Raw genomic sequence first — 26,607 nt, forward strand, 5'->3', positions numbered from 1 at the left:
ATCTCCTGCCTCGGCCTCGACCCGCCTTGGCCTCCCAAAGTGCTGGGATTACAGGCATGAGCCACTGTGCCCGGCCGCTTTTTAGCAAATTTTTAAAAAATCAAAGAATAATCCTTTATTATTGAATGTGAACTTGGTTCTGGCCAAACACACATTTAACAATTCTCAACTAGAGTTTATATATCCTTCTTTGTATATCTAGGATATGAATAGATATTTCTGTCCTTCAGCATTCCATTTACTATATTTTACAGTATACTGACCTTTAAGTTATTCTGAACAGGAAGATAATATAAGGGGCAAAATACTTTTTAACAGTCTTATATTCTGCCTTTCTACAGCAGAGGCAGATTTTGACATAGTAACAAAGGGGCAAATCTGTGAAATGACCAAAGAAATTGCTGACAAAACAGAAAAGTATAATAAATGTAAACAACTCTTGCAGGTAAGTTAACTACCTTGTAAGTGAAAGAGATTTATAAAATGTTAATGACTTAGCTTACCTTTATTGTTTCGACTGATTGGTATCTTTGAGTTTCTTTTCCATCTCCATATAGTGTTACTTAGTTTCACTTTGGCTTTTGGGATGATGAGGTGGGCGTTTTGTGTACCTGTTCACATAGGCGTGTGTGTAGCATCATGAGACCTAAAGTTACTATTTTCTTTTCACCTAATAAAATGTTCTTGTTTGGGTAATGGGCAAATAGTTAATTGAGGTTAGAAATTATCTGTCATCGTATAAAGATGCATGAAAAATATTTGAACTTCATAAAAGGGAAGTGCTGTTTTTAAATTTACTATTATCGGCCAGGTGCGGTGGCTCACGCCTGTAATCCCAGCACCTTGGGAGGTCGACGCGGGTGGATGGCTTGAGGCCAGGAGCTCGAGACCAGTCTGGCCAACATGGTGAAACCCTGTCTGTACTAAAAATACAAAAATTAGGCAGGCTGTGGTGGAGCATGCCTGTAGTCCCAGCTACAGTCTCCTGAGGCAGGAGAATCACTTGAACCCGGGAGGCGGAGGTTGCAGTGAGCTGAGTTTGCACACTGCACTCCAGCCTAGGCAACAGAGCGAGTCTCTAAAAAAAAAATAATAAATAAAATAAATTACTATTATAATAGCAAAGATTTTTACATCTTAAAGTGACTAGACTTGCATAGTGGAAAAGGGAATGTTAACCAAATGAATTGTCTCTTACGGTGTTTATTTTGATTATTATTATTTTATTTTATTTTATTTTCGATACAGAGTCTCACTCTGTCGCTCAGGCTGGAGTGCAGTGGCGTGATCTCAGCTCACTGCAATCTCCGCCTCCTGGGTTCATGCCATTCTCCTGCCTCAGCCTCCCAAGTAGCTGAGACTACAGGCGCCTGCCACCACGCCCAGCTAATTTTTTGTATTTTTAGTAGAGGCGGGGTTTCACCATGTTAGCTAGGATGGTCTCTATCTCCTGACCTCGTGATCCACTCGCCTCGGCCTCTCAAAGTGCTGGGATTACAGGCATGAGCCACCGCGCCCGGCCTATTTTGATTATTTTAAACAGCTTCATTCAGACTTTTCTGGTTTGCAGCCGCCTTGGTGTAGTATTCAGTACTGGAATATTTAAAGGAAAAGGGAAAATGCTTCTCATTTATATCAATTTGGCATAGAGAGGAAAAAGTGTTGTTTGTGCAAGTGATTTTTGTTTGTTTTTTTAAATGTGCTTTGTGTGTGTGTTTTTGTGTGCATTGGGGAGGGGAGGGGCATTTTTTAGAGCTATAGAATAAAATTTACACATTAGCTTCATGTTACTGTAATTTAATTTACAGTAATTATTTAAAATATTTTGTTGCTTATAAATAGCAAAATCTTTTAACCAAAGTTAAAATGAATTTTTTTTTTTTGCTTGAGAGAATCCTGTGGAAGGGTTGATTAGAACAGTTTTACTCTTGAGTTCAGGGTAGTTTTTTGTAAGAGTGAACTACATTTTCGTTAAAGATGAAACAATTCTGGATGAATATTTCAAGATTTTTCTATAGAAATAGTATTGAAAGGAAGATAGAATAATGTTCAAGCAAAAACCTTCCTCAGGGTGCTTTTTTTTTTTTTTAAACAACCATATTGAGGTATAATTGAAATCCAATGAATTGCACGTACCTAGAGTATACAGTTGGATCAGTTTTGACATACACAGTTGTGAAACTATCACCACAGTGCCATCACTCTCCCAGTTTTTTTGGTACCTGTTTGCAACACATCCCTTTCGTTATCCTTATCTCCAGGAAATTATTGGCCTGCTTTCTGTCACTATCAATTAGCCTACCTTTTAGACAATTTTATAAAATGGAGTCATGTAATATGTACTTTTTTCTACCCACTTTCAGCATGATTATGTGAGATTTATTCATATTATTGCATATATTTATTCCTTTTTTATTTTATCATTTGTTTATCCATTCACCACTTGATGGGTAGTTGGGGTTGTTTTTCGGCTGGTACAAATAAAGCTGCTTATGAACATTTGTTTAGAAGTTGTTTATGGACATATTTTTTTTTTTTTGTTTCTTTTGGGTAAATATCTAGGGGTGAATTGCCTGGGTGATATTGTAGTTGAATAACTCAGTAAGAAATTACCTCCTGGGTGCAGTGGCTCATGTCTGTAATCCCAGCACTTTGGGAGGCCGAGGTGGGAGCATCACTTGAGGTCAGGAGTTTGTGACCAGCCTGGCTAATATGGTGAAACCCTTTCTCTACTAAAAATACAAAAATTAGCTGGGCATGGTGGTACACTCCTGTAATACCAGCTACATGGGAGGCTGGGGCAGGAGAATCGCTTGAACCCGGGAGGTGGAGGTCGCAGTGAGCCAAGACTGCACCACTGCACTCCAGCCTGGGTGACAGAGTGAGACTCTGTCTCAAAAAAAAAAAGAAATTACCAAACTGTTTTGTAAGGTGTTTGTACCATCTTACATAGCCAGCCTAATGGGTGTGTACTGATAGCTCATTGTGGTTTTAATGTGCATTTCTATAATGACTTGATGTTGAGCATCTTTTCTTATGCTTATTTGCTCTTTATCTCTTTGTGTGAGTGGTCGAATCTTTTTGGTAGTTTAAACATAGGGTTGTTCACCTTTAGTTGTGTTTTTTTTTTTCTGTATATGTCTTTTGTCTGATATATGTAAGGTGAATATTTTCTCCAAGTCTGTAGCTTGCCTTTTCATTTCCTTAATGATGTTTTTAGAAAAGCAAAATTTTAATTTTGATAAAGTACAGTTTATCAGTTCATTTATGTTTTATGCTTTTTACCTTCTAAGGAATGTTTGCCTAATCCAAGGAGATAAAGATTTTCTCCTGTGTTGTCTTCTAGAAGTTTTATAATCAGCTTTTCTATTTAGGTCTGTGAATCATTTTGAGTTAATTTTTGTGTATAATATGGAATGTATGGTATGGATATTAAACTGACCTAGCGTTATTTGTTTAAAAGATTTTCCTCTCCATTGAATTGCTCAAAGTATATTTTTAAGTGTTCACATTGAACAAAATGTTCCAAATGGAATTGGCCTAATTACCTTTTTGTCATGATTTGTAACTCCTCCTTTAAGATAATCTGGGTTGTAGAGAAGAGCAATGTATAAGAAGTCAACCTAAAAATTATCTTGGTCAGCAAATCCTAGAGTTTATCACTGCATGGAAACAACAGCATTATAAATATGACTTTATTTCCTCCCTTTGCAAAAGTAATATATACTTATTGTGAAATGTTGTAGTGTTCCAGAAATGAAGAGTAGAGATGGCAAAAATTACCTCTATCATTCTGATCCCCTGAGATAAGAACTATTAATATTTTGGTTTATATTTTTGTATACAACACAAACATATAGATATTGTATTATAACTGTGTAAAACAACTTATAAACAAAAATGGATATTATATATTCTATTTTAGCAACTTGCTATTTTCAATTAATGTATCTTAACATTTTTTCTTGTCAATTTGTACATCTGCCTTATTTAAAAATATATATACTATTTCATTGTGTGGATAGAAAATGATTTATCCAATTGTCTATTAATAGACATTTGATTATTCCAATTTTTATGCTGTTACAACAGTGTTATAATAAATGTTCAGCCCATATCTAAGTACATTAGTATAGATTTTCACTCTACATGAATTTAAAATCTTTTGGTAATTATACTAATTTCATTTAGGATGAGAAAGCAAAATGCAATAAATATGCTGATGAACTTGCAAAAATGGAGCTGAAATGGAAAGAACAAGTGAAAATTTCTGAAAATGTAAAACTTGAACTAGCTGAAGTACAGGACAATTATAAAGTAAGTTTGGTACTCCTTGTATGTAAACTTAAGGCATAAACTTCTGAAAATTAGTTATGTATAATTTTATTCAATCTAATGTACATTTTAAATATGGATAATTGATAGTTTTTTCTACAAATAAAAATGTACTATATATTTAGTTACATAAATACTGTTCATTAACTTTGAATTGAGAAAATGGATACCATTTGCATTGCTATTGTGGCTTTAATTCTGTGGGTTCAGATGGCTATTAAAATTACATCTTTTAATTGTGTTTATTTTTAAAGATGAAAAGTGATCATTATCCTCCTGTTCATTTTGAAACAAACATGAATGCATATGTAAAATTATTTTAGGATGGCTGGGCATGGTCACCCACTCTTGTAATCCCAGCACTTTGGGATGCCAGTCTGGGAGGATTGCTTGAGTCCAGTAGTTTGAGATCAGCCTGGGCAACATAGGGAAATACCCACCCCCCTACCAGTCTCTAAAAAATAAAAATTAATAAATAAAAATAATTATTTTAGGGCCTTGACTTTTTTTGGAGTACAATAATATGTCATCAGTAATTTTAAAAATTTGGCTAGAGTTTTAACATTTATCACTAAAGTATGTGACTGTGATCCTAAATGAAATACTGTAAAAGCAAGTGATGTAATCTTAACTGATGGAAATTATTTTTGCCAATATAATCTTAGGCAACAGACAAGCCCAAATGATAAATGATACTGTAAGAATGTTAGAGAAGGTCAGGCATGATGGCTCACGCTGGTAATCCCAGCACTTTGGGAGGCCGAGGCGGGCGGATCACGAGGTCAGGAGTTTGAGACCAGCCTGGCCAACATAGTGAAACCCTGTCTCTACTAAAAATACAAAAAATTAGCCAGGCATGGTGGTGGGCACCTGTAATCCCAGCTACTCGGGAGGCTGAGGCAGGAGAATCGCTTGAACCCTGGAGGTTCAAGTGAGCCAAGGTTGCAGTGAGCCAAGATCATGCCATTGCACTCCAGCCCGGGTGACAGTGTGAGACTCCGTCTCAAAAAGAATGTTAGAGAAAAAAAAAAAAAAACAGGCTGTCCAGCTACTTAATAAGTAGAAATATGTATTTCTTCTAAGGAATAAAGTATAATTTAATATATTTTAAGAAATGTATGTAGATATAATTTACATTTTTTTTTTTTTTTTACTGAAGACCAGGAATTCTAAATGGTTTAAATATCATAGCTAATTGTACCTATGATCTAATTTTAAAGTTAGAATTACTTTAGTTTTCCCTTTTAGGGGCTGGAGATATAGCACATTACAGGCTAAGTTACATTAGCTTATTATTTCTGTGATCCTTGTGGATATTCTTTTCAATAACTGGAACCTTCCTTAATTATTTAGTAAGTGTGAATCATTAATTCATATGAAAAGAATTTTTTGCATATTGACTAGGAAAATGGTTTAGTAAATGTCTATTGAAGCCTATTTTACATAAAGTGCTATGTTAGATATTATGTGGGCGATCACATAAGGCACTGTGCTATGCTTAAGGAGTTTATAATCTAGTAGAGTGCTAGAAGTGTAATGGTAGTATGCACAAAATTTTCACACCACCCTAGGTAATCATCTATAAGCCATGGGAAGCTAAACAGGTAATTTTATTTCATTAATGTTAAAAGTAAGCATTGAGATCAAACAACATATCTAAAATTACGTAGTTGGTAAATGTGTTTGGCTTTTTATTTAGTTTCCTTTGCCCTATTTTGTACTGTTTTGACACAGACTAACACTGACCAGACAAGGCAAAATGTGATAAAGCTCCACATGAATGATAAGTTTAATTGCCTTAGAGTTGTGTCCAATCAAATATTTAGGGGGAAGACATTATGGAGTAACTAGACCTTTGAAAGAACAAACTGGAGGGGAGGAGAAGCAGAGCTAGGGAAAGGAAGCAGCAGCATTCTAAGTAGATGGAAGAGCATTAAGACACGTTTGGAGTTCAGAAGTGGAGCCCGTAGTCTGCGAACTGTGAGCAGTCTTGATCATTAGGACTTGAGTATCTATAATGGAGTAGCTTAGGCTTGAATGATAGCTTGAAGCCATGTTTTAGAAGGCCTAAAATGGAATTTCGGTGCTAGTTCTGTTAAGAATGTTCTAGGAGAAAAGAGACCCAATCACAGCGAGTCTTTTTGAAAATAATTTGGCAGCATTGAAGAGGATTTAGAGGTGGGAAGGGTTTGAAGGTGAGGAAATCAGGTAGGAATATTCTTAGAATGAATTGATAAAGACCACCTCCTTTTGGGTACCTTCCCTGATCACCTGCCATTGAATGGGTTATGTGTCTACAAGAGAAAGCTGTGAAAGACATCTTTAGGGAAGAACCATTGAAGAATGATTTTATTTGTATTTGTATCCATTAATGCTTAAACTGTAATAGGTGACCAGTGGGTGATTGCTGAATGAATGAATGGTTTAGAGACTGAAAGTGTTGGGGAGTGGAGAAAGAGGAAAAGGAAAAAGTATTCCAATATAGTTTCTAAGCTTTAGTCACAGTGTAGTCTGAGATTGAATTCTGTTAACAGAAGTACGAAAGTAGGCTTGGGACATTAACCATCAATTTAAAAGGCAGATTTGGAACTTGGGAAAGAGAAAGTGGTACACGAGTTAATATTTGTGATTTATTCCCGGGGGCGTGATATTTGAAGGTATGGAAGAAGGTGAGTTTTCAGAGAGAATATTGAGAGAAGAGGCCAAAGAAGAAACTTTGGAGAATACTCATATTTGGACTGGGAAGAAAAAACACACAAAAAAGGGCATGGGATGATGAAAATATTCATGCAATTTCACATAAACCAAAGGAATAGTTTTAAGAATAAGGCAAGTTGGTCAATAAATGACAAGTAATTCAGAGAAGTCAAAGAATTAGCTGAGGAAAATACATGGATTTAGTAATAGGAATTATTTTCGTAAAACAGTATAAACCAGATCTCAAAGTTGCAAGGAGGGAGTAGGTAAATGAAAAAAAATAATGAAATTTCTTTCTTTATTCAGCTTCAATTGGCAGAGAAAGACAAAGAAATAAGTGGTCTGACTTCACATTTGGAAAACCTCTCCAGGGAGAAGGTATCGAGCAATGTAGTTAAACAAATGTGTATCACATGAAACTGAATAATAATAGAGCTTTAAGAAGAGACACATTTTGAAGTTCATGTGACAGTACAATGTTCAAATTTAGGAAAACAGTGAAATTTCTAAAAATTACATGAACTGTTTATCTGGTTTTCTTTTGTAATAGGAAACATTTTTGAAGTTGTTTAATGACTTACAGCAAACCTCACATTCACATAGAGCAATACATTTGTAATGTAAAAGATACTATAGTGCAGCATTTCTGAAAGTGTGGTCTGTGGTCCTTTTGGTGGTTCCCAATCCCCTTTCAGGGGCCTGCAAAGAAACAATTTTCATAATAATACTACAACATTATTTGATTTTCTCCGCACTGTGACATTCGCACTGTGTGAAAGCAGTGTGGAAAACTGCTTGTGTATTATTATGAATTAAGGCAGTAGCACCAAACTGCATTAGTAGTTATTGTATTCATCACCACCATGTGCTCACAGTAGAGAAAAAAAAAGCCAGTTGCACTGAAGATGTTAAAACAATAAAATGTGTTAATTTTATTGACGCTTGATCCTTGGGTACATGTCTTTTTAGTATTCTGTGTGATCAAACGGAAAGTACCCCTAAAGTTCTTTTGTTGCCTAATGAAGTATGATGGTTAGTAAAGGAAAAGTGCTTGTTTGTTTGAGTTGTGAGTTGAACTAGTCTCTTTCTTCATGGAAACCATTTTTACTTTAAAGAACAATTTCTATATTCAGACTTGGGTATTTGACAGATATTTTCTCAAAGTGAAATGAAATGAGCCTGTTATTTCAGGGAAAAACAATTGATAATTTTTTTTGCCATTGATAATATTTGAGCTTTTAAGCAAAAACTGGAATTTTGAAAAACTTGTTATCTTCCAGTGTAAGCTTGATGCTTTCCAATGTTTACAAACTTTTCTAATGAGATGGTTGTAATATTTAGACTGTATTTTTTTAATTGTATAGCAAAATTTGTCAGCATTTAGAAGATCCACATAACTCAGTGAACCAGTAGTTTTCCAAATGACCAGCGATGTTACAAAATCATGTATCATAAAAGAGCCATTCTAAGTGCAAGTTAGATTTCAAGGTTGTATGAGGTTACTGTGATAGTTGTGAAATTCTGATTTTTCAACTCATCACTTTTTCCACATTTGTCCTTTGGCATTCTACTATAAGGACGAACCTTCCTTTGTCCTTGTTTATGTATGTCTGTGTGGTATTGTTCCAGCAACGATTTTCTGATGCCAAATGCATCATGTAGTTTTCTGGTGTTGGGGTGGTACCTTCAAGGTAAATTCCTAGAAGCGTGATTGCTGGTTTGAAGGATAAATGCATGTGTAGTTTTGTTAGAGATTGCCAGATGCCCTTTCATAGAATTTGTATTATTTTTCGTTTCCACCAGCAATGTATGAGAAGTGGACCTGTTTCCCATATAAATTGTAATCAGGCTTTCTAATTTTTGCATATGGGAGAGATTAGGAATAGTACCTTAGTGTAGTTTTAATTTGCATCTCTATTATGAGCAAGGTTAAACATCTTATCTTTTTTGTGAGTTCTTTGGCTCATTATTCTCTGATTTTTGGTTTGTTTTACTTATCTTGTTATATATATATTTTTCCCCTGTTAGAGATATTACCCCTTTATTTGTGATACATATGTGGTAAGGATTTTCTCTCAGTTTATTTGACTTTTGACTATGCTCACTATACTTACTTTTACCATGTAAATGTTCTTTATTTTTGTGTAGTCTAAAGTGTGGTACTGCCTTGACCAGCAGTGTTAGCACCATCTGGAAACTTGTTAGAAATGCATATGCTTTGCCGGGTACTGTGGCTTATCTTATGCCTGTAATCCTAGCACTTTGGGAGGCTGAGGCTTGTGGATCACCTGAGGTCAGGAACTCGAGACCAGCTTGGCCAACATGGTGAAACCACGTCTCTATTAAAAATGCAAAAATTAGCCAGGCATGGTGGCTCGTGCCATGAGCCCAGCTACTTGGGAGGCTGAGGTGAGAGAATTGCTTGAACCCGGGAGGCAGAGGCTGCAGTGAGCCGAGATTGTGCCACTACACTCCAGCCTGGGCAACAGAGTGAGACTCTGTATCAACAACAACAACAACAACAACAACAAAATGCATATTCTTGGGCCCTGTTCTGGTCCTGCTTAATCAGCAGCTCTGGAAGTGATGCCCCAAAATTTGTGTTTGACAAAAACCCTCCAAGTGTTTCAGATTTATGCTCAGCTTTGAAAACTACTGATGTGTTGCATTTGAATTTTTAGTTTTCCACAGAAAGCATTCCCTACACCCAGGTTATAGAGGAGTTCACTTGTGTTTTGTTCTAATACTGATAGAGTTTCAGTTTTTTTTTTTTTTTGAGGTGGTGTCTTGCTCTGTTGCCCAGGCAACAGTGCAGTGGCACGAGCTCGACTCACTACAACCTTTGCCTCTCAGGTTCAAGCAATTCTCCTGCTTCAGCCTCCTGAGTAGCTGGGATTACAGGCTCCCGCCACCACGCCTGGCTAATTTGTATATTTTTAGTAGAGACAGGGTTTCGCCATGTAGGCTAGGCTGGTCTCAAACTCCTGACCTCAGGTGATCCACCCACCTCAGCCTTCCAAAGTGCTGGGATTACAGGTGTGAGCCACCATCAGTTTTTTTTTTTTACATTAAAATTTCTTATCCATTTAGAATTTATTCTTGGATATCACAGAAGGAATGCATCTAAGTTTATCTCGTTCTAAATTGCTATCTAGTTATCTCAATCCATTCATCAAAATGCCAGTTTTATGTCAGTGATTTGAGATACTACATTTATTGTATAATAGATTTCCATATGCAGTTGGGTCTCTTTCTGTACTTTGAGTACTGTTCCATTGATCTGTCTACTCATATGGTAGTAACATGGTGTTTTAATTGTAAGAACTTTGTAGTCTATTTTAATATTTGGTTGGGTTAGTCCTTTCTCATAACTCTTTGTTTTCAGTGTTTTTCTGGCTTTTCTCTTGAAGGGTTAGTTTTCCATAGCAATTTTAGTACCAACTTTTCTAGCTGTAGAAATGATTGTTGGTGTTTTTATTGATATTGCATTAAGTATATACATTAACTTAGGGATAACTAACATCTTGGTGATATTTCTACCTTTTAATAAAGAACAGGCAATATGAGATGTTTTGTTCAAATCTGTTTTGTGTCTTTCAGGAATTTTAAATAATTTTCTTCCTATGGGTGTGGAAGAATTCTTTTTAAAGTTTATTCCTAAGTATTTTTGTTTTTCCTCTTGAAAATGGGATTTTCTCTTTCATTGTATGTTGTAACTGGTTATTGTTTTTGAATATGGGGCTCTTGAACTTTTTGTAGTTTTAAATTTTTATGTAATTTCAAACTCAAGTTGAAAAAATAGTATAGTGAACTCTCATTTATATTCTTTCCCCAACATTTGACAGTAACTGGAGGTGAAGACATAACAGTCCCTGCATATTGTATCCTCAGTACAAGGATGTTCTTTCAGCCATGTTAAAGTTAACAGATTTAGGAAGTTGAACACTGACACAGTATTATCATCTAACCTACAATACATATTGAAATTGTACCCTTAGTACTTTGTTTATTGTTTATAGTCTTTTCCTCCCTGATCTAGGATCCAATCCATGATCATACATTGCATTTAGTTGTCATGTGTTTAGTTTCCCTTTATCTGGAACAACTTTATAGCCTTTCTTAACCTTGACATTTTTGAAAAATATGGGCCAGTTATTTAATATAATACTAATTTTGGTTTAATATTTCGTCATGATGAAACTTAGGTTATGAATTTTGCCAGGAATACTATAGAATTTAAATATCCTTCTCAATACTGGTGATCTTTCATTATTTGGTTAAGGTATTGTCCACCAGGTTTTACTGATGTAAAATTAATATTTTCCCTTTGTAATTAATAAGTAATTTGTAGGGAGATACTTTGAGACCATGTAAATATCTTGTTCTTTATCAGACTTTCACCTGGTATTTTAGTATCTATTAATGATCTTCTAACTCCATAATTCCTTCTATATTGATTAGAATTTTTCTGTAAGAGCTGTCTTTTCTTTCTCCCCAATTTGTTTATTTATTCATTGATTTTTATCATTGTAGACTCATGGATTCCCGTTTTAGTCAATGGATTACAGTCTATTTTTATAATCATTTTGATACTCAGATTGTATCAGATTTAACTAATAAGAGCCCCTGCATACTAGCTCTTGTGGCTTAATATGTCTTTCATTATTCTTTGAGCACTTATTACTTTCTGGTGCAGAAGGATGTTCCAGGCTCATCTTGTTATTTTCCTGCCCCAGCCTGGAATCAGTCTTTTCTCCAAGGAACCCTGTTCCATTTACTGGTGAATGTAGTTTAGAAACCAAGATCTGGGCTGTAGGTGTACCCTCATTGATTCAAAGTCCTTAGCAGACAGAGCTAGAAAATACGTTTCTCCCCCTCTCTTTCCCTCTCTGTATATTAAAAAATAGCAACACACAAAAAAAACCATGAGTAAATACTTATACCTCCAATTGTAGTCTAAAACTACAGCATAAATTCTACTTCCAATTGTAGTCTAAAACTACAGCATAAATTCTAGTCTTTTCTCTTTCCATAATATAACTTCCTTTTCTAATTAGACTAGGAACCTGGTCTGAGTTTCCTTGATATATTTACTCAAGTGTTGAATACACAGAAAATAATTTCAGAATTGCTAACCCATAGCACTGTGAAAAGCACATCTAACTAGAGTTCAACATTTGTATCATTTTTTTGATGGGTGGGGTGGAGGGTGTAAAATTTACATATTTAGTTGTCCTATGGTGTACTCTCCGTGCTCCTTTACTCTCAGAACATTCCCATGATGGCAGAGAAGAGGAATATATTATTTCTCCTATTTACCAGTTGGAGTATCAGAAACATCCTTAACTTGTCAAATAATTTGTAAAACCGGGGTCACTGTGAGCCATTTTGGGTACCGAAGAAAAAAAGTATTTAGGCACCCTGGCAAAGGCAACCAGCTAAACAGACTTGTTCCTGGGAGCTGGAACAGTAAGAGATGACTACTTCTGACAAAATCTCTTTCTTAAATTGTGGTGGCTATTTTAGGAAAATTATGAGTCAGCAGTTAATATTGTTTTGCTCAGTTAAGATAGCTACACTTATGTTATCCATGCCTTTGTAAGTAGGAGAGGTCCCCCAGGGATTCTTGACCATTTTTGTTTCTAGAACCCTTTGATATTTTGACAAAGTCTATTTTCAGAAAATGATTTAAAATGAATAGAGCAAAATATGTAGAATCACAAAGGAAACACATTATTGTAGTTATCAAAATATTAAGACAAATTTGTGATATATATGATAGTAGAGTATGTGCTTTTATTCTTTTAAATGTTAAATAAGATTTAATAGCATGTCTAATAATGACTGTAATTTTGAAGTGGTGATCAATAGAAAGGCTATTTTGAGATGGCTACAACAAATGTAATTCGAAACAAATGTAAGATTTAGCAGCATGTCTGATAATGACCATAATTTTGAAGTGGTGATGAATATAAAGGCTATTTTGAGATGGCTACAACAAATGTAATATGAAACAAATCTGTTTGATTTCTGTAGGTGGCCAAGTTACAGGTACTACAACCATTACTGTGTTTTTTGGCCTACATTCCTAATGGAAGAAAATCCTAAATTTTAGTTAGAAGTTAGTGAATAGATACAATTTTTTTGCCCATTTAAGTTCATGGACCTCCTGAAATCTAAACATGGACCCCTTGAGGGGCTTTGTGAATGCAAGTTTAAGAACATTCTCTAAGTCCAGGTATTATGTTTTGGAGGGGAGAGTTCAGTCTTCTGATTTGCAAAAGAATCTAACCTTAACTATCTTGTCCATGTGCATGCATTCTCTTTCCCCCATGAGGAATCAAAGCTGCTTGTCACCAATCCTATTCTTACCCTGAATCCTATTTGCAAATAATTTATTGTATCTTTGATGGTAGAGTAGGCATATTAGATTAAACTCCCTATTAGGTTGGAACTCTCTATAAAGTTGCTTGACTGTACCAATGCAGCCTAAATCTTTTCATGAAACCCTTGACTCTATTTCAGTAGTGTATTATTTGCTTACAGAAGAATTTAAACTCTACTTCTTTAATTTGCATAAACTTTTGAATAAGTATTTTATTATCTCTAACTTCTTTTGTGCCTTTTTTTTTTTTTTGGAGACGGAGAATCTTGCTCTGTCACCCAGGCTGGAGTGCAGTGGCGCGATCTTGGCTCACTGCAACCTCTGCCTCCTGGGTTCAAGCGATTCTCCTGCTGCAGCCTCCTGGGTAGCTGGGACTACAGGTGTGTGCCACCACGCCTGGCTAATTTTTTGTATTTTTAGTAGAGACAAGGTTTCACTGTGTTAGCCAGGATGGCCTTGATCTCCTGACCTCATGATCCGCCTGCCTCAGCCTCCTGAAGTGCTGGGATTACAGGCGTGAGCCACCACACACAGCCCTTTTTTTTTTTTGAATTGTGTTTGAAATGTTTCTTGGATTTAACCTTTCTTTTTTTTCTGTAGTCACATGCCAGTCTTGAATGACTACAGTAGCATCTCTGGGGTTTTCAGTCATGGCAAGAGATGAAGGATATCTTTTGAATGCCTTTCTTGTTCTAAATGTATCTCCTATTTCTCAATAGCCCTGTAAGGCTTAGAAAAGGTAAATTCCTTAGGGTTATTAGTGCTGATCTGATAATCGAATCTAGGTCAGCCTGATTCCAATCTACCATGCTGTGCTGCCTTCCTACTAATTTGCTTCTGGTTTTGAGTATGCCCATTATTGTTTTGCTAGATTAACCTTACCAAGGACCATTTTTACCGTGTTGTTATTGTTAAAAAACCTGAAGGCCCATTGTAAATTGTATGACAGATTTGACACATCTGACCTCCAACTTGTCTTTTCAGCTATATCTCCTGCCTGAGACAGGGTCTTGCCTTGCTATGTTGCTCTCTAACTCCTGGGCTCAGGTGATCTTCCCTCCCAAAGTGCTGGGATTATAGGCGTGAGCCACCATTCCCAGCTCCTGCTGCTCTTAATATGTATCCTTTGCTCTAGTCATATTTTACCAAGGCTGAAATACGTTATTATTTCTCATATGTTCTGTATCTTTTTATTTACTTTATGTCAGAATGCTCTTCATCTGCTTGGTGAAAATTCCTTAGGATCCATCTCAAATGGCTCTTCTCTATAGTCTCTTCCTAGTATACAGTGTTTCCATTTTGATACATTGCATTTTACCTTCATCTCTATACGAGACCACTTACCACAATTAATTGCTAATTATTTATCTAGAGTTGTACCTTTTATTAGACTGAATTCTTTGCAGGCAAAATCCATTTCAAGTTAATCTTTGTATCTCTAGTTCCTAGTACGGCACCTGTTACATAATAGATGGTGTGCTCTAGGTATCTTGAAAGAGTATTTTCCTTTTTTGCTTAAAATTTCACAAGTCTTATTTTTGCAGTTAAATAATGAGTGATTGAAAGGCAGGAATGCCATCTTAACCTCACAGTTTTACACAGTACCTGGCATAGTTGATATGTGGACGTGTATGTTATGTATGGACTTGCTTAGAAAGAACTTTTAATTCCTTCATCTCTTATCAAACCTAAGTTGACTTGCATTTTTCTTAATGTTTGCAAGTTTTGCTCTTGATGATGACTTTCATTTTAAGGTTACTTAGTCCATTTATTGGATCATTTATATAGGTAAAAATGTGTTAACTTAGACACAATCTCATCTCTACCCCCAAGAAATGACAAGCAGCAAAACCAGCTCAACTTTCCGGACTAAATTTTTCATTCTTATATCCTTTGTTAATAAGGCCTCTGGTTGATTTTTTTTTTTTTTAACAGCTCTGTTAAGGTGCAGTTTACATGTAATAGAATCTGTTCATTTAAATAGAGTTTGATGACTTTTGGCAAATGCATGTAGTTCTGTAACTACCGTTTCATTCAAGCAGTGTAACGTTTCCATTACTGCACAAAGTTCCCTCTTGCTCATTTGCATTCGTCCCCTCTTGCTACCCCCCGTCCTAGAAAACCTCTGGTCTGCTTTCTGTCCCTGTCATTTTATGGCTTCTAGCATTTCATGTAATTGGAATAAAGCAGAATTTATCCATTCATTAGTTGATAGACATTAATCTACCAGCTGATGGACATTTAAATTATTTCTGATATTTTGCTATTACAAATAATGCTGCTATGAACATTCTTACGTAAGTCTTTTTGTGGACATATGTTTTCATTTTTCTTGAGTAGATACCTAGGAGTGGAATTGCGGGCTTATATGGTAAGTGTATGTTTTTAATGAAACGGCCGAACTGTTTTACAAAGTGGCTGTACCATTTTTGTATTCCCACTGGCAGTGTATGAGCATTCCAACTGCTCCATATCCTCACCAGCACTTGGTATTTTTGTCAGTCTTTAATTTTAGTCATCCTAGTGGGTATATTAGTGTTATCTCATTGTGGATTTTAGTTTTAATTTCCCTGATAACTAGTGATGCTGAGCATCTTTTCATGTGCTTGCAGGCCATTTGTACATATTCCTTTGTGAAGTTTCTGTTCAAATCTATTTTTTTTTATTGAGCTGTCTGTTATCTTTGGTTGCGACAGTTCTTTATATATCCCAGATATAATTCCTTTGTCAGATATTTTGGTGTTATTTTCTTCCAGTCTGTGATTTGTTTTTTCTTTTTTTACAACATTATCTTTTGAAAAGCAAAAGCCTTGAATTTTGAGGTAGTCCAGTTTATCAGTATTTGTCTTAATGCTTCATGCTGTTTGTCCTATCTTAAATTTTTGCCTAAATCAAGGTTATGAAGATATTCTCCTATTTTTTTCTTCCAAAAGGTTTGTAGTTTTAGCTCTCTTACTTTAGATTTATGATCTATTTGTTTTTTATATGGTATGATATGTAGTCAAAGTTTATTTTGTATGTAAGTACCCAGTTTTTAAAGATCATGTTGAAAAGACCATCCTTTTCCTCCATAGAATTTCCTTTACATCTTGAGGTATTTTAAATGTTGAAAATACTCTATAAGTATGGGTCTACTTTTAGAATCTATATTCTATTTTATTGATTTTTATCAAGGGTCAGCAAACTAAGGCCTATATGCTAAATCTGGCTTTATATAAATAAAACTTTATTAGCACATGGCCATGCCCATTCATGTAGGTATCATCTATGACTGCAATTGCAGAGACAGATTTCAGTAGTTGCAACAGAGACTGTGTGGCCTACAAAGGTGAAAATATATACTGTTTGACCCTTTGCAGAAAAAGATTGCCAGCTCCTCATCTGTATTCTTATGCCAATACTATACCGTCTTGTTTACTGTAGCTTTATAATACGTCTTGAAATCAGGTTTCATAAGTCCTCCAACTTTGTTCTGCTTTTTTTTTTTTTTTTTCTTAAAGACGGCATCTCCCTGCCATCTTCCAGGCTGGAGTGAGTGGCTTGATCGTAGTTCACTGCAGCCTTGACCTCGACCTCTTGGGCTGAAGTGATCCTCCTGCCTCAGCCTCTGAAATAGCTGACTACAGGCATGTGCCACTGTACCTGGCTAAATTTTTTCTTGTTTTCTTTTCTTTTTTTTTCTGAGACAGGGTCTTACTCTGTCACCCAGGCTGGAGTGCAGTGGTGCCATCATGGCTTACTGTAGCCTTGACCTCCCAGACTCAGGTGATCCTCCCACCTCAGGTTTCTGAGCAGTTGGGACTATAGGCACATGCCATCACACCCAGCTAATTTTTGTATTTCATGTAGAGAAAGGGTTTTGCCATGTTGCCCAGGCTGGGCTCAAGTGATCCACCCACAGCCTCACAAGTGCTGGGATTACAGGTATGAGCCATGGTGCCTGGCCATTTTAAAATTTTTTATTGAGATAGGGTCTCACTATGTTGTCCAGGCTTGTCTCAAACAGGCAATCCTCCTGCTTTGGCCTCCCAAGTGCCACATTGTGAAAATCAGTGAGAAACAGGAAATGAAGGTGGCTTGTCCAATCTGATTCTAAGGCTTGAGGAGTTGTATAGTGGCCAATAGTCACACACATCCCATTAGTAACTACTTATTTAGGAATGAAATAAACACATTAATTTTCTTTCAATTTATGTGTAGTTTTTTTTTTTAACGGTCGCTAAATTTGTTAGAAGACAAATACTTAATGGTCAGTAAGTCCTCACTTAACATCATAGAGCAGTTCTTAGAAACTGCAACTACAGCAGGTTGAAAGAAATAACTCCTCATGATCCGCCTGCCTCGGCCTCCCAAAGTGCTGGGATTACAGGTGTGAGCCACTGCACTTGGCCTTTTTTTTTTTTTTTCTTTTTTTTGAATCGTGTTTGAAATGTTTCTTGGATTTAACCTTTCTTTTTTTTCTGTAGTCACGTGCCAGTCTTGAATTACTACAGTAGCATCTCTGGGGTTTTCAGTCTTGGCAAGAGATGAAGGATATCTTTTGAATGCCTTTCTTGTTCTAAATATATCTCCTATTTCTCAGTAGCCCTGGAGTTACAGGCATAAGCCATCATGTCCAGCCTGTTCTGCTTTTTACATATGGGCAATTACAGGACCTTTGTGTTTCTGTGTACATTTTAGAATTATTTTGTTAATTTGTACAAAAGCCTACTGGGATTTTGTAGGTATTGTATCTATAGTTAATTTGGGGGGTGGGGAATTAGTAGCATAAAAGTACTAAGTTTTCTAGTCCATGAACATGTTATATGTCTCCCTTTGTTTATGCTCTTCTTAATGCATTATTTTGTTTAGCGTATAGGCTTTGCACATCTTTCATATATTTATTCCTAAACATTTTATCTATTGATTTTACTCTAAGTAGAATTATTAAAAATATCATTTTCCAATTATTTGTTGCTGTATGTAGAAATACAATTGATTTTACATATTGATCTTGTATACTGCAACCTGACTAAATTATTTACACTCATTTTTCTAGTTTTTTTTTTGAGACGGAGTCTCATTCTGTCACCCATGCTGGAGTGCAGTGGCGCGATCTCGGCTCACTGTAACCTCCATCTCCCAGGTTCAAGCAATTCTTTCTGCCTCAGCCTCCTGAGTAGCTGGGACTACAGGCGTGTGCCACCACGGTTGACTAATTTTTTTGTATTTTTAGTAGAGACGGGATTCCACCGTGTTAGCCAGGATGGTCTTGATCTCCTGACCTTGTGATCCATCTGCCTCGGGCTCCCAAAGTGCTGGGATTACAGGCGTGAGCCACTGTGCCTGGCCATTTTCCTAGTTTTTATAGATTTTTTGGGATTTTTTACATTTATCCTCATACCATTGTGAATAAAGATTGTTTTACTTCTTCCTTTCCAGTCTACCTTAATTTTGCCTTGATCCACTGGCTATTTTGAATGGAAGTGTTGAGAGCAGACATCATTGTCTTATTATTATTGATCTCATTTTGATCTTCAGTAGAATCATTTAGTTTTTCACCATTAAGGGTCACAGTAGGTTTTTATAGCTGCCTTTTATGAGGTTAAGAGAGTTCCTTTTTATTCTTTAGTTTCTGAGATTTAAAAAAAAATCATGAATGACTTGAATTTTGTAAAATATTTCTTCTGCATCAATTGAAATGATCATGTTTCTTTTTCCCCTTTATTAAAAGGTAAATTACATTTATTGATTTTTGGATGTTGAACTGCATTTGGTTTTTGGATGTTAAAATGACTTTTTTTGTGATAAAGTCCATTTGATCATGTTTTATTTTTTAATATTGGGTTTGACGTGCTATAAGTTAAGGCTTTTGCATCAATATTTATGAGGGATAAGGTCTCTAGTTTTTTTGTGAAATCCTTGTTTTTGGTATCAGAATAATACTGGCTTTGTAAAACAAGTTAGGAAGTGTTTCTTTGTGTTTTGAAAGAGTTTGTACAGGACACATTTTTATAAAAAAATCTTAAGTGATAGAATTCACGTTTTTCTTTTTTTAAGGAGACTTTTTGGCCGGGTGCGGTGGCTCATGCCTGTAATCCCAGCACTTTGGGAGGCTGAAGTGGGTGGATCAAGAGGTCAGGAGTTCAAGACCAGCCTGACCAACATGGTGAAACCCTGTCTCTACTAAAAATACAAAAATTAGCCAGGTGTGGTGGTGCGCATCTGTAATCCCAGCTACTCAGGAAGCTGAGGCAGGAGAATTGCTTGAACCCGGGAGGTGGAGGTTGCAGTGAGCCAAGATCGTGCCATTGCACCCCAGCCTGGGTGAAACTCTGTCTCAAAAAAAAAAGACTTTTTATTCATACCTAAGTTGTAAGAGATTCACAGTTTACCCTACATTAACTCAATGAGAATAATGTACTTTCTTGGCACAAATAAATTTGAAAATACATCAGCTTTATCCTGCTTTCTGATTTTGTTATATGTGGAGGATACATTTATGAGAAGTTGAGAGCCAGCTTTTCTAACTGTGTTTCCACTTGCATTCCAACTTCATAATAGGAAATAATTTTATTGTTATATTTTGACTAAATGTTTAATACTGCTGTATTTATGAAATATTTTATTGCTTTGCTTATTCATCTTTGTTTTTGTTAATTTTAGGAACTTAAAAGGAGTCTAGAAAATCCAGCAGAAAGGAAAATGGAAGGTCAGAATTCCCAGAGTCCTCAATGTTTCAAAACATGCTCAGAGCAAAATGGTTATGTTCTCACATTGTCAAATGCACAACCAGTTCTGCAATATGGTAATCCTTATGCATCTCAGGAAACAAGAGGTTATTACAGTATTTTTGGTTTGGGATTAGCTGCATCTGGAGATTTTTTTATGGTTTATATTTTCATGGATTAGCAAACTGCTGGTATAATCAACCCTAATACAAACATTATTTTATTTGTATAATTAGCAGTTTTAATATTTAACACTGTAACTGGCTTCATCTAGAAGTGATGCACCATGAGATGAGTACTTTATTTACTTATTGCATATAGTTCACAATTTAAAAAATCACCTGGGTTAAAAATAAAAACATCTATTTTTTCACATACCAAAGTGGTTCTTTATATCCTGTTCATCATATCTGTATATACAGATGTTAGTGGTAGTAACCAGTTTCACTCTACCTTTCCAAAAATTTTATTACAGATGGAGCAGATGGTGCTTTTTACCCAGATGAAATACAAAGGCCACCTGTCAGAGTCCCCTCTTGGGGACTGGAAGACAATGTTGTCTGCAGCCAGCCTGCTCGAAACCTTAGTCGGCCTGATGGCTTAGAGGACTCTGAGGATAGCAAAGTAAATTGAATTTTCATTGTGTGAGCCTGTCCCTTTTTTATTTTTTAGCTTATGTAGAGAGTTAAGGGTATGTGTGCATATGTGTATCTTTGTGCGTGCATGCGTGTGTGTGGAAGGAGAGTGTGTGCTTGTGCCTGCACACAATTGCCTACTTGATTTTTTGAAAAATGTGCTTGTATTTAAATTTGAAAAATCTACCAGTATGCTTCAGACTTATACTTTAGGATTTATATACTAAAGTAAAAGATTAAGTTTAGAGAATAATCTCAGAATATTGTAGTTATCAGATAGTTTAATCTTAAACATCACTAAGTAACTTACTATATTGTTTTGATTATAGATGTTAGGCTTGAAGCAGCAAAGTGTTAATGGCAGTGTTATGCTTCAGTGTACATCTTTTCTTTATAGCATTTATATCCCACTGTAGATTTTAGTGTGGACTCTTTATTATCTTCAGCCAGAAAAAGAGAAAAGTGTATGTATCATATAGTGGTTTTCTTTTTCGGAGAAATACTATTTGAGATGTCTTTAGTATTTAGGTAGGATTTCTTATTCTCTGGCAGCAACACAATACTGATGATAATTGAATTAGTTTGTATAGCATGTCATTATTTTTGTAAATTTTATTTAAGAGATTCCTTCAACATTTAATGAATAGGTTTGTTTCCTTACAGCAGCTCTTTTTGGATAGATAATATGTTCTTTTCTTCATAGTAGCTCTTTTTGGATTTCCTGTGCATTAAGATGAATTTAAAAGAAATGCTTTATCGTGCTCTTTGCAAGTACAGTGGTATCATGACCTGTTTCTTATTTAATCTAGTTTGCTGCATTTAATTGCTATTAACCTTTGCAGAAACTGATCAGTGTTCAGACAGGCATGATTTTAGCCCTAGTGCTCAACACCCATAATGGAGAAAAATGTATTTCTCCCTCCTGCCTTTTGGCCTCCTGTGTCCATTACTGGGAATAATTAGGAAAACTGTCAGAACTTTTGTAGCCTATTTAAGGTCTAGAGTATCATCTTACTGCTTTTTCACACCTTTACTTCACATTTTGCATATTTAATCTGATCATTCTTGGCACAGATGTTACATGTGACAAGCCCTTCTCTTCCGTAGTCATCTGCTTCAGTTTAATTAGCAGAATGTTCTTTCTGATCTGTGTGCTTTGCCCTCCTGCAAACCCAGGAGAAGCAGTGTTAGAGTCTTGTGCTCATTTGCTGACATGCTTAGATTTGGTAATGAGATGGAGGACTCTTAATATGCACACCTCGAGTAACTTTATTTTGCAGTCAGAAGATTTTTCACATTAGAAAGTAATTCTTATGTATATTCAGAATTAAAAAAAATTCTTGTTGTTACAACAACAAAAATCACTTGCAAATAAAGTGTTTTAGTAAGTAATTTTAGTAAGAATATGGAAAGCAAATTTGAGTTGACCTGTTCTTTCTTTCTGTTTCTCTGCCCTGGGAGTGATTAATAGCCACAGGCCCCAGCACTTTTGAGTCAGGGTTGAGGTGACCTACCTACTCTTTCAGCCTACCCTAGTGCCTACACCTGCCATATCTCCTCTCTTCTGCACCAGAAACTGTGGTCAATTGTCAGATCAAAAACCTTTTGTGACTCCCGTTTACCTAATGATTGTAATAACTTTAACATCATAATTATGACAGCAGCAAACATTTCTATACCCCTCTTTGCCATTAATGCTGAACTCTTTAGATAGAGTCACTTATTTGTTCTTCATAGCAGTCCTATGAGGTAGGAATTGTTACTGTTACAACTTTATAGTGGAGGAAACCAAGAGACAGATTAAATAGCGTGCCCCAAATCACTTAGCTGCTGTGGGTAGAGACAGGATTGAATCTCATGAGATTGGCTATAGAAGCTGTGGTCTTAGCCACCTGTCAAATGGACTAAACCAGAGGTTTTCATACTTTCTTAGTTCTAGTAACCCCTAGGCCAAAAGAAATACAGTAAGTCCTCACTTAATGTCATATATAATAATGTGACTTTAAACGAAATGATGTGTAACAAAAACAGTTTTTTCCCTCATCAACGTTGTAATGAACCGACGAAAGAATGATGTTATTTCTTTCAACCTGCTGTAAGTCCTTTCAGTTAAAGTTGCAGTTTCTAAGAACTGTTCTATGATGTTAAGTAAGGACTTGCTGACCGTTAAGTATTTGTCTTCTAACAAATTTAGTGACCATTAAAAAAAAAAAGAAAAAACTACACATAAATTGAAAGAAAATTAATGTGTTTATTTCATTCCTAAATAAGTAGTTACTAATGGGATGTGTGTGACTATTGGCCACTGTACAACTCCTCAAGCCTTAGAATCAGATTGGACAAGCCACCTTCATTTCCTGTTTCTCACTGATTTTCACAATGTGGCACTTGCTTTATATCACAGCAACTGCCAAAACCAGCATCTCGAAGATAAGATGGCATTGAAAGGAATGTGTAGCACATTTAAAGTTGAATCTGTGAGCCATCTCCAATGATTGTAGGTGTTCACGTGGTATATGACAAATGCAGATGCTCCTCAACTTACGATGGGGTTACATCCTGATAAACCCATCATAAGTTAAATATGTGTTTTCGACTTGAAGGATGTTTTCAGCTTACAGTGGGTTCATTGGAACGTAACCCCATCATAAGTTGAGGAATGTACTGAATGTGTATTGCTTTTGTACCATCTTAAGGTTCAAAAATTGTAAGTCTAACCATTGTATGTTGGAGACCAACTCTAATGAATATTTCTGTGTACTTCTGCATATATAATATCCTTAGAAAATTAAAATTATCCCACAGTAACCCTCGGAATTTACTGTGGTGCCCTAGGTACTTTCATACCTAGTTCTGCGAACTATGGGTCTAAATCCTTGCTCCTCAAAAAAGTGGTTTGTAGACCAGCAGTAGTGGTATCTCCTAGGAGTATGTTGGAAATGCAGAATCTCCTGCCCCACTCTAGCCTTACTGAGAATCAGACTGCATTTAACAAAATCTTTAGGTGATCATATGATTTTTAACATTTGGGATACGCTATTTTAAAACTGCCTAACCCCAGTCATTCAAGGCCAGATTATTATCTCTTCCCTTAATTCATATCTTACTTTCTAGTTGCGTTCTTGCATTTCTTAGTGTGTCTCTTCTACCTTCATTCCTTTCTCCTCTATCAAAGACGAAAGCCCACACATTCTATTAATATGTGGCTTATTTGAAACTTTTCATATGAGCCCTTCACTGTGAACCCCTAAACTGCAGACATTTTTTGTTGATAGACAATTTTTTCTTTTTTCTGGTGAGTTCTAGCTTTTATTCTCAGAAGCGTCTGTTACTCCAAAATGATTGAGAACCAGTGCTTGAGAGAGTCGAGGGCTGTTTCCCATTTATCATGTTGCACTGTTTGAGTTTTTGCCTTTCTCAAACTTGCCATTTTTCATATATTATCTTACGTTTTAAATTTAATTTTAATGTGTTTTCTGTTCACAAAAATAGTGTGTGATTACAGTCAATTCATTTTTATCAAGAGAGCCAAGACAATTCAAGAGGAAAAGAATAGTCTTTTCAACAAATGGTACTGGAAAAACTGTATATGCAGTTCGATGAAAGAATGAAATTAGACTCTTGATTCATAGCCTGTGCAGAAATTAACTCAAAATTTGATTTTAAATGTTAAGAGCTAAACTACAAAACTCAAAACATACAGATAAATCTTTATGACTTAGATTAGGCAGTAGTTTCTTAGATATGACACCAACAGCATAAGCAACAAAGGAAAAAATAGATATAGGTTGACTATCCCTTATCCAAAATGCTTGGGACCAGAAGTATTTCAGATTTCAGATTTTTTCAGATTTTGGAATATTTGCATTATACTTATCAGTTGAACACCTCTAATCTGAAAATCCAAAGTCCACAGTGCTTCAGTGAGCATTTCCTTTAAGTGTCATCTCAGGGCTTAAAAAGTTTTGGATTTTGGAGCATTTTGCTCTTCAGATTGTTAGATTAAAGACAGTCAGCCTGTAATTGAATATGTCATCAAAAGGATTAAATGAATCTTTGCTGTTCCATGTAAAATTTTTTATACACAGTTATTTCCAACAGATAATATATAGCTGGTTGGCATCTCTTAATTCTGAATATTCACTTTTCTATACCATATTAGTATAATACCTTTCATATAGTAGAGGCTTTTAAAATGTTATTAATGAGTTTAAAGAAATGTGTTTGTTCCATTTTTGCCTATTAAACTATTTAAAATTCAGGCCATCTTAGAAAAGTAATTGTTGGGCTGGGCATGGTGGCTCAAGCCTGTAATCCCAGCACTTTGGGAGGTCTAGGCAGGCAGATCACTTGAGGTCAGGAGTTCGAGACCAGCCTGGCCAACATGGCAAAACCCCATCTCTACTAAAAATACAAAAAAAATTTATCTGGGCATGGTGGTGCACGCCAGTAATCCCAGCTACTTGGGAGGCTGAGGCATGAGAATTGTTTGAACCTGAGAGACAGAGGTTGGAGTGAGCCAAGATTGTGCCACTGTACTCCAGCCTGGACAACAGAGCAAGACTCGGTCTCAAAAAAAAAAAAAAAAAGTAGTTAATTTTTTGTGATAACTTGAGATATAATTCACATATTATACAATTTGCCATTTAAAGTATACAATTTAGTGGTTTTTAATGTATTCACAGAGCTGTGCAACCATCACCGCATTCAATTTTAGAACATTTTCCTCACCAGCAAAAGAAACCCTGCAGCCTGTAGCAGTTAACCTCTTCCCATTTATTCCCACCAGCCCAGGAAACCCTCAGTCCACTTTGTTTCTCTATAGATTTGTCTGTTCTGCATAGTAATATAAGTCAAATCATAAAATTGTTATCTTTTGTGACTGGTTTCTTTCACTTAGCATGTTTTCAAAGTTATCCATGTTTTAGCATGCATCCATGTTTAACATGAAGAATGGGTTTTATTCTTGTTTGTTTGGATGTTTAGATTGAGCATCCAAAATCCGAAACTGAGTGCTGACATGATACTCAAAGGAAATGCTTACTGGAGCATTTTGGATTTTCAAATTTGGGATGTTCAGCTGGCAAGCGTAATGAAGTATTACAAAATCTGAGAAAGTCTGAAATCTGAAACACTTCTGTTCCCAAGCATTTTGGATAAGGGGGACTCAACCTGTCCCACATTTTGTTTACCCATTCATGTGTTAGACATTTGGGTTATTTCACCTTTTGGCTATGGCATACGTGCTTTTGTTTTCATACCTTTTTACTTCTTTGGGGAAAGTGGAATTATTAGGTCAGTTCCACTAGCAACTGCTGTAGTGGAAATCCTAGGAGTGGAACTGCTGGGTCATGTGGTAACTCTTATGTTTACCTAAACCTTTTGAAAAACTGCCCAATTGTTTTCCCCAGTGGCTGCATGACTCTACATTCTCATCAGTAGTGTATGAGGGTTCCACTTACTCCACATCCTCAGCCACACTTGTTACTGTCTTTGTGAAATGGTTCATCGTTGTGATTTTGATTTGCATTTTCCTGGTGGTTAATGATGTTAAGCATCTTTCATGTGCTTGCTGGCCATTTGTATATCCTCTTTGGAAGAATATCTGTTCAAATCCTTCTGCTGTTTTCAAATTGGGCCCCTTATCAGATAATAGGGTTTGCATATATGTCTCCCATTCTGTGGGTTGTCTTCACTTTTACAATGGTGCTCTTTGCAGCACAAAACTTTTTAGTTTTAGTGAAGCTGAATTTATGTTTATTTTGTTGCTTATACTTTTGTTATACCTAAGAAACCATGGTCTCTCCAAGGTTTTTAATTTACTCATATGTTTTCTTATAAGGGC

The 26,607-nt window shown here is 35.9% G+C and overlaps 1 protein-coding gene across 15 annotated transcripts in view; it reads left to right on the top strand.

The window, feature by feature from the left end:
- Window positions 1-26,607, top strand: part of TAX1BP1 (Tax1 binding protein 1) — an 89,914-nt gene that overhangs the window by 56,950 nt on the left and 6,357 nt on the right. For 3 of the 15 annotated variants that reach the window (XM_009452503.5, XM_009452504.5, XM_054687070.2), the window contains 5 exons: window positions 342-445; window positions 4,192-4,317; window positions 7,339-7,410; window positions 20,063-20,234; window positions 20,603-20,751. In XM_009452503.5, coding sequence (XP_009450778.1) covers window positions 342-445; window positions 4,192-4,317; window positions 7,339-7,410; window positions 20,063-20,234; window positions 20,603-20,751 — 623 coding nt within the window. 15 annotated transcript variants of the gene reach the window in all.

This window comes from Pan troglodytes, chromosome 6, assembly GCF_028858775.2.
Source record: "Pan troglodytes isolate AG18354 chromosome 6, NHGRI_mPanTro3-v2.0_pri, whole genome shotgun sequence".
NCBI lineage: Eukaryota > Metazoa > Chordata > Mammalia > Primates > Hominidae > Pan > Pan troglodytes.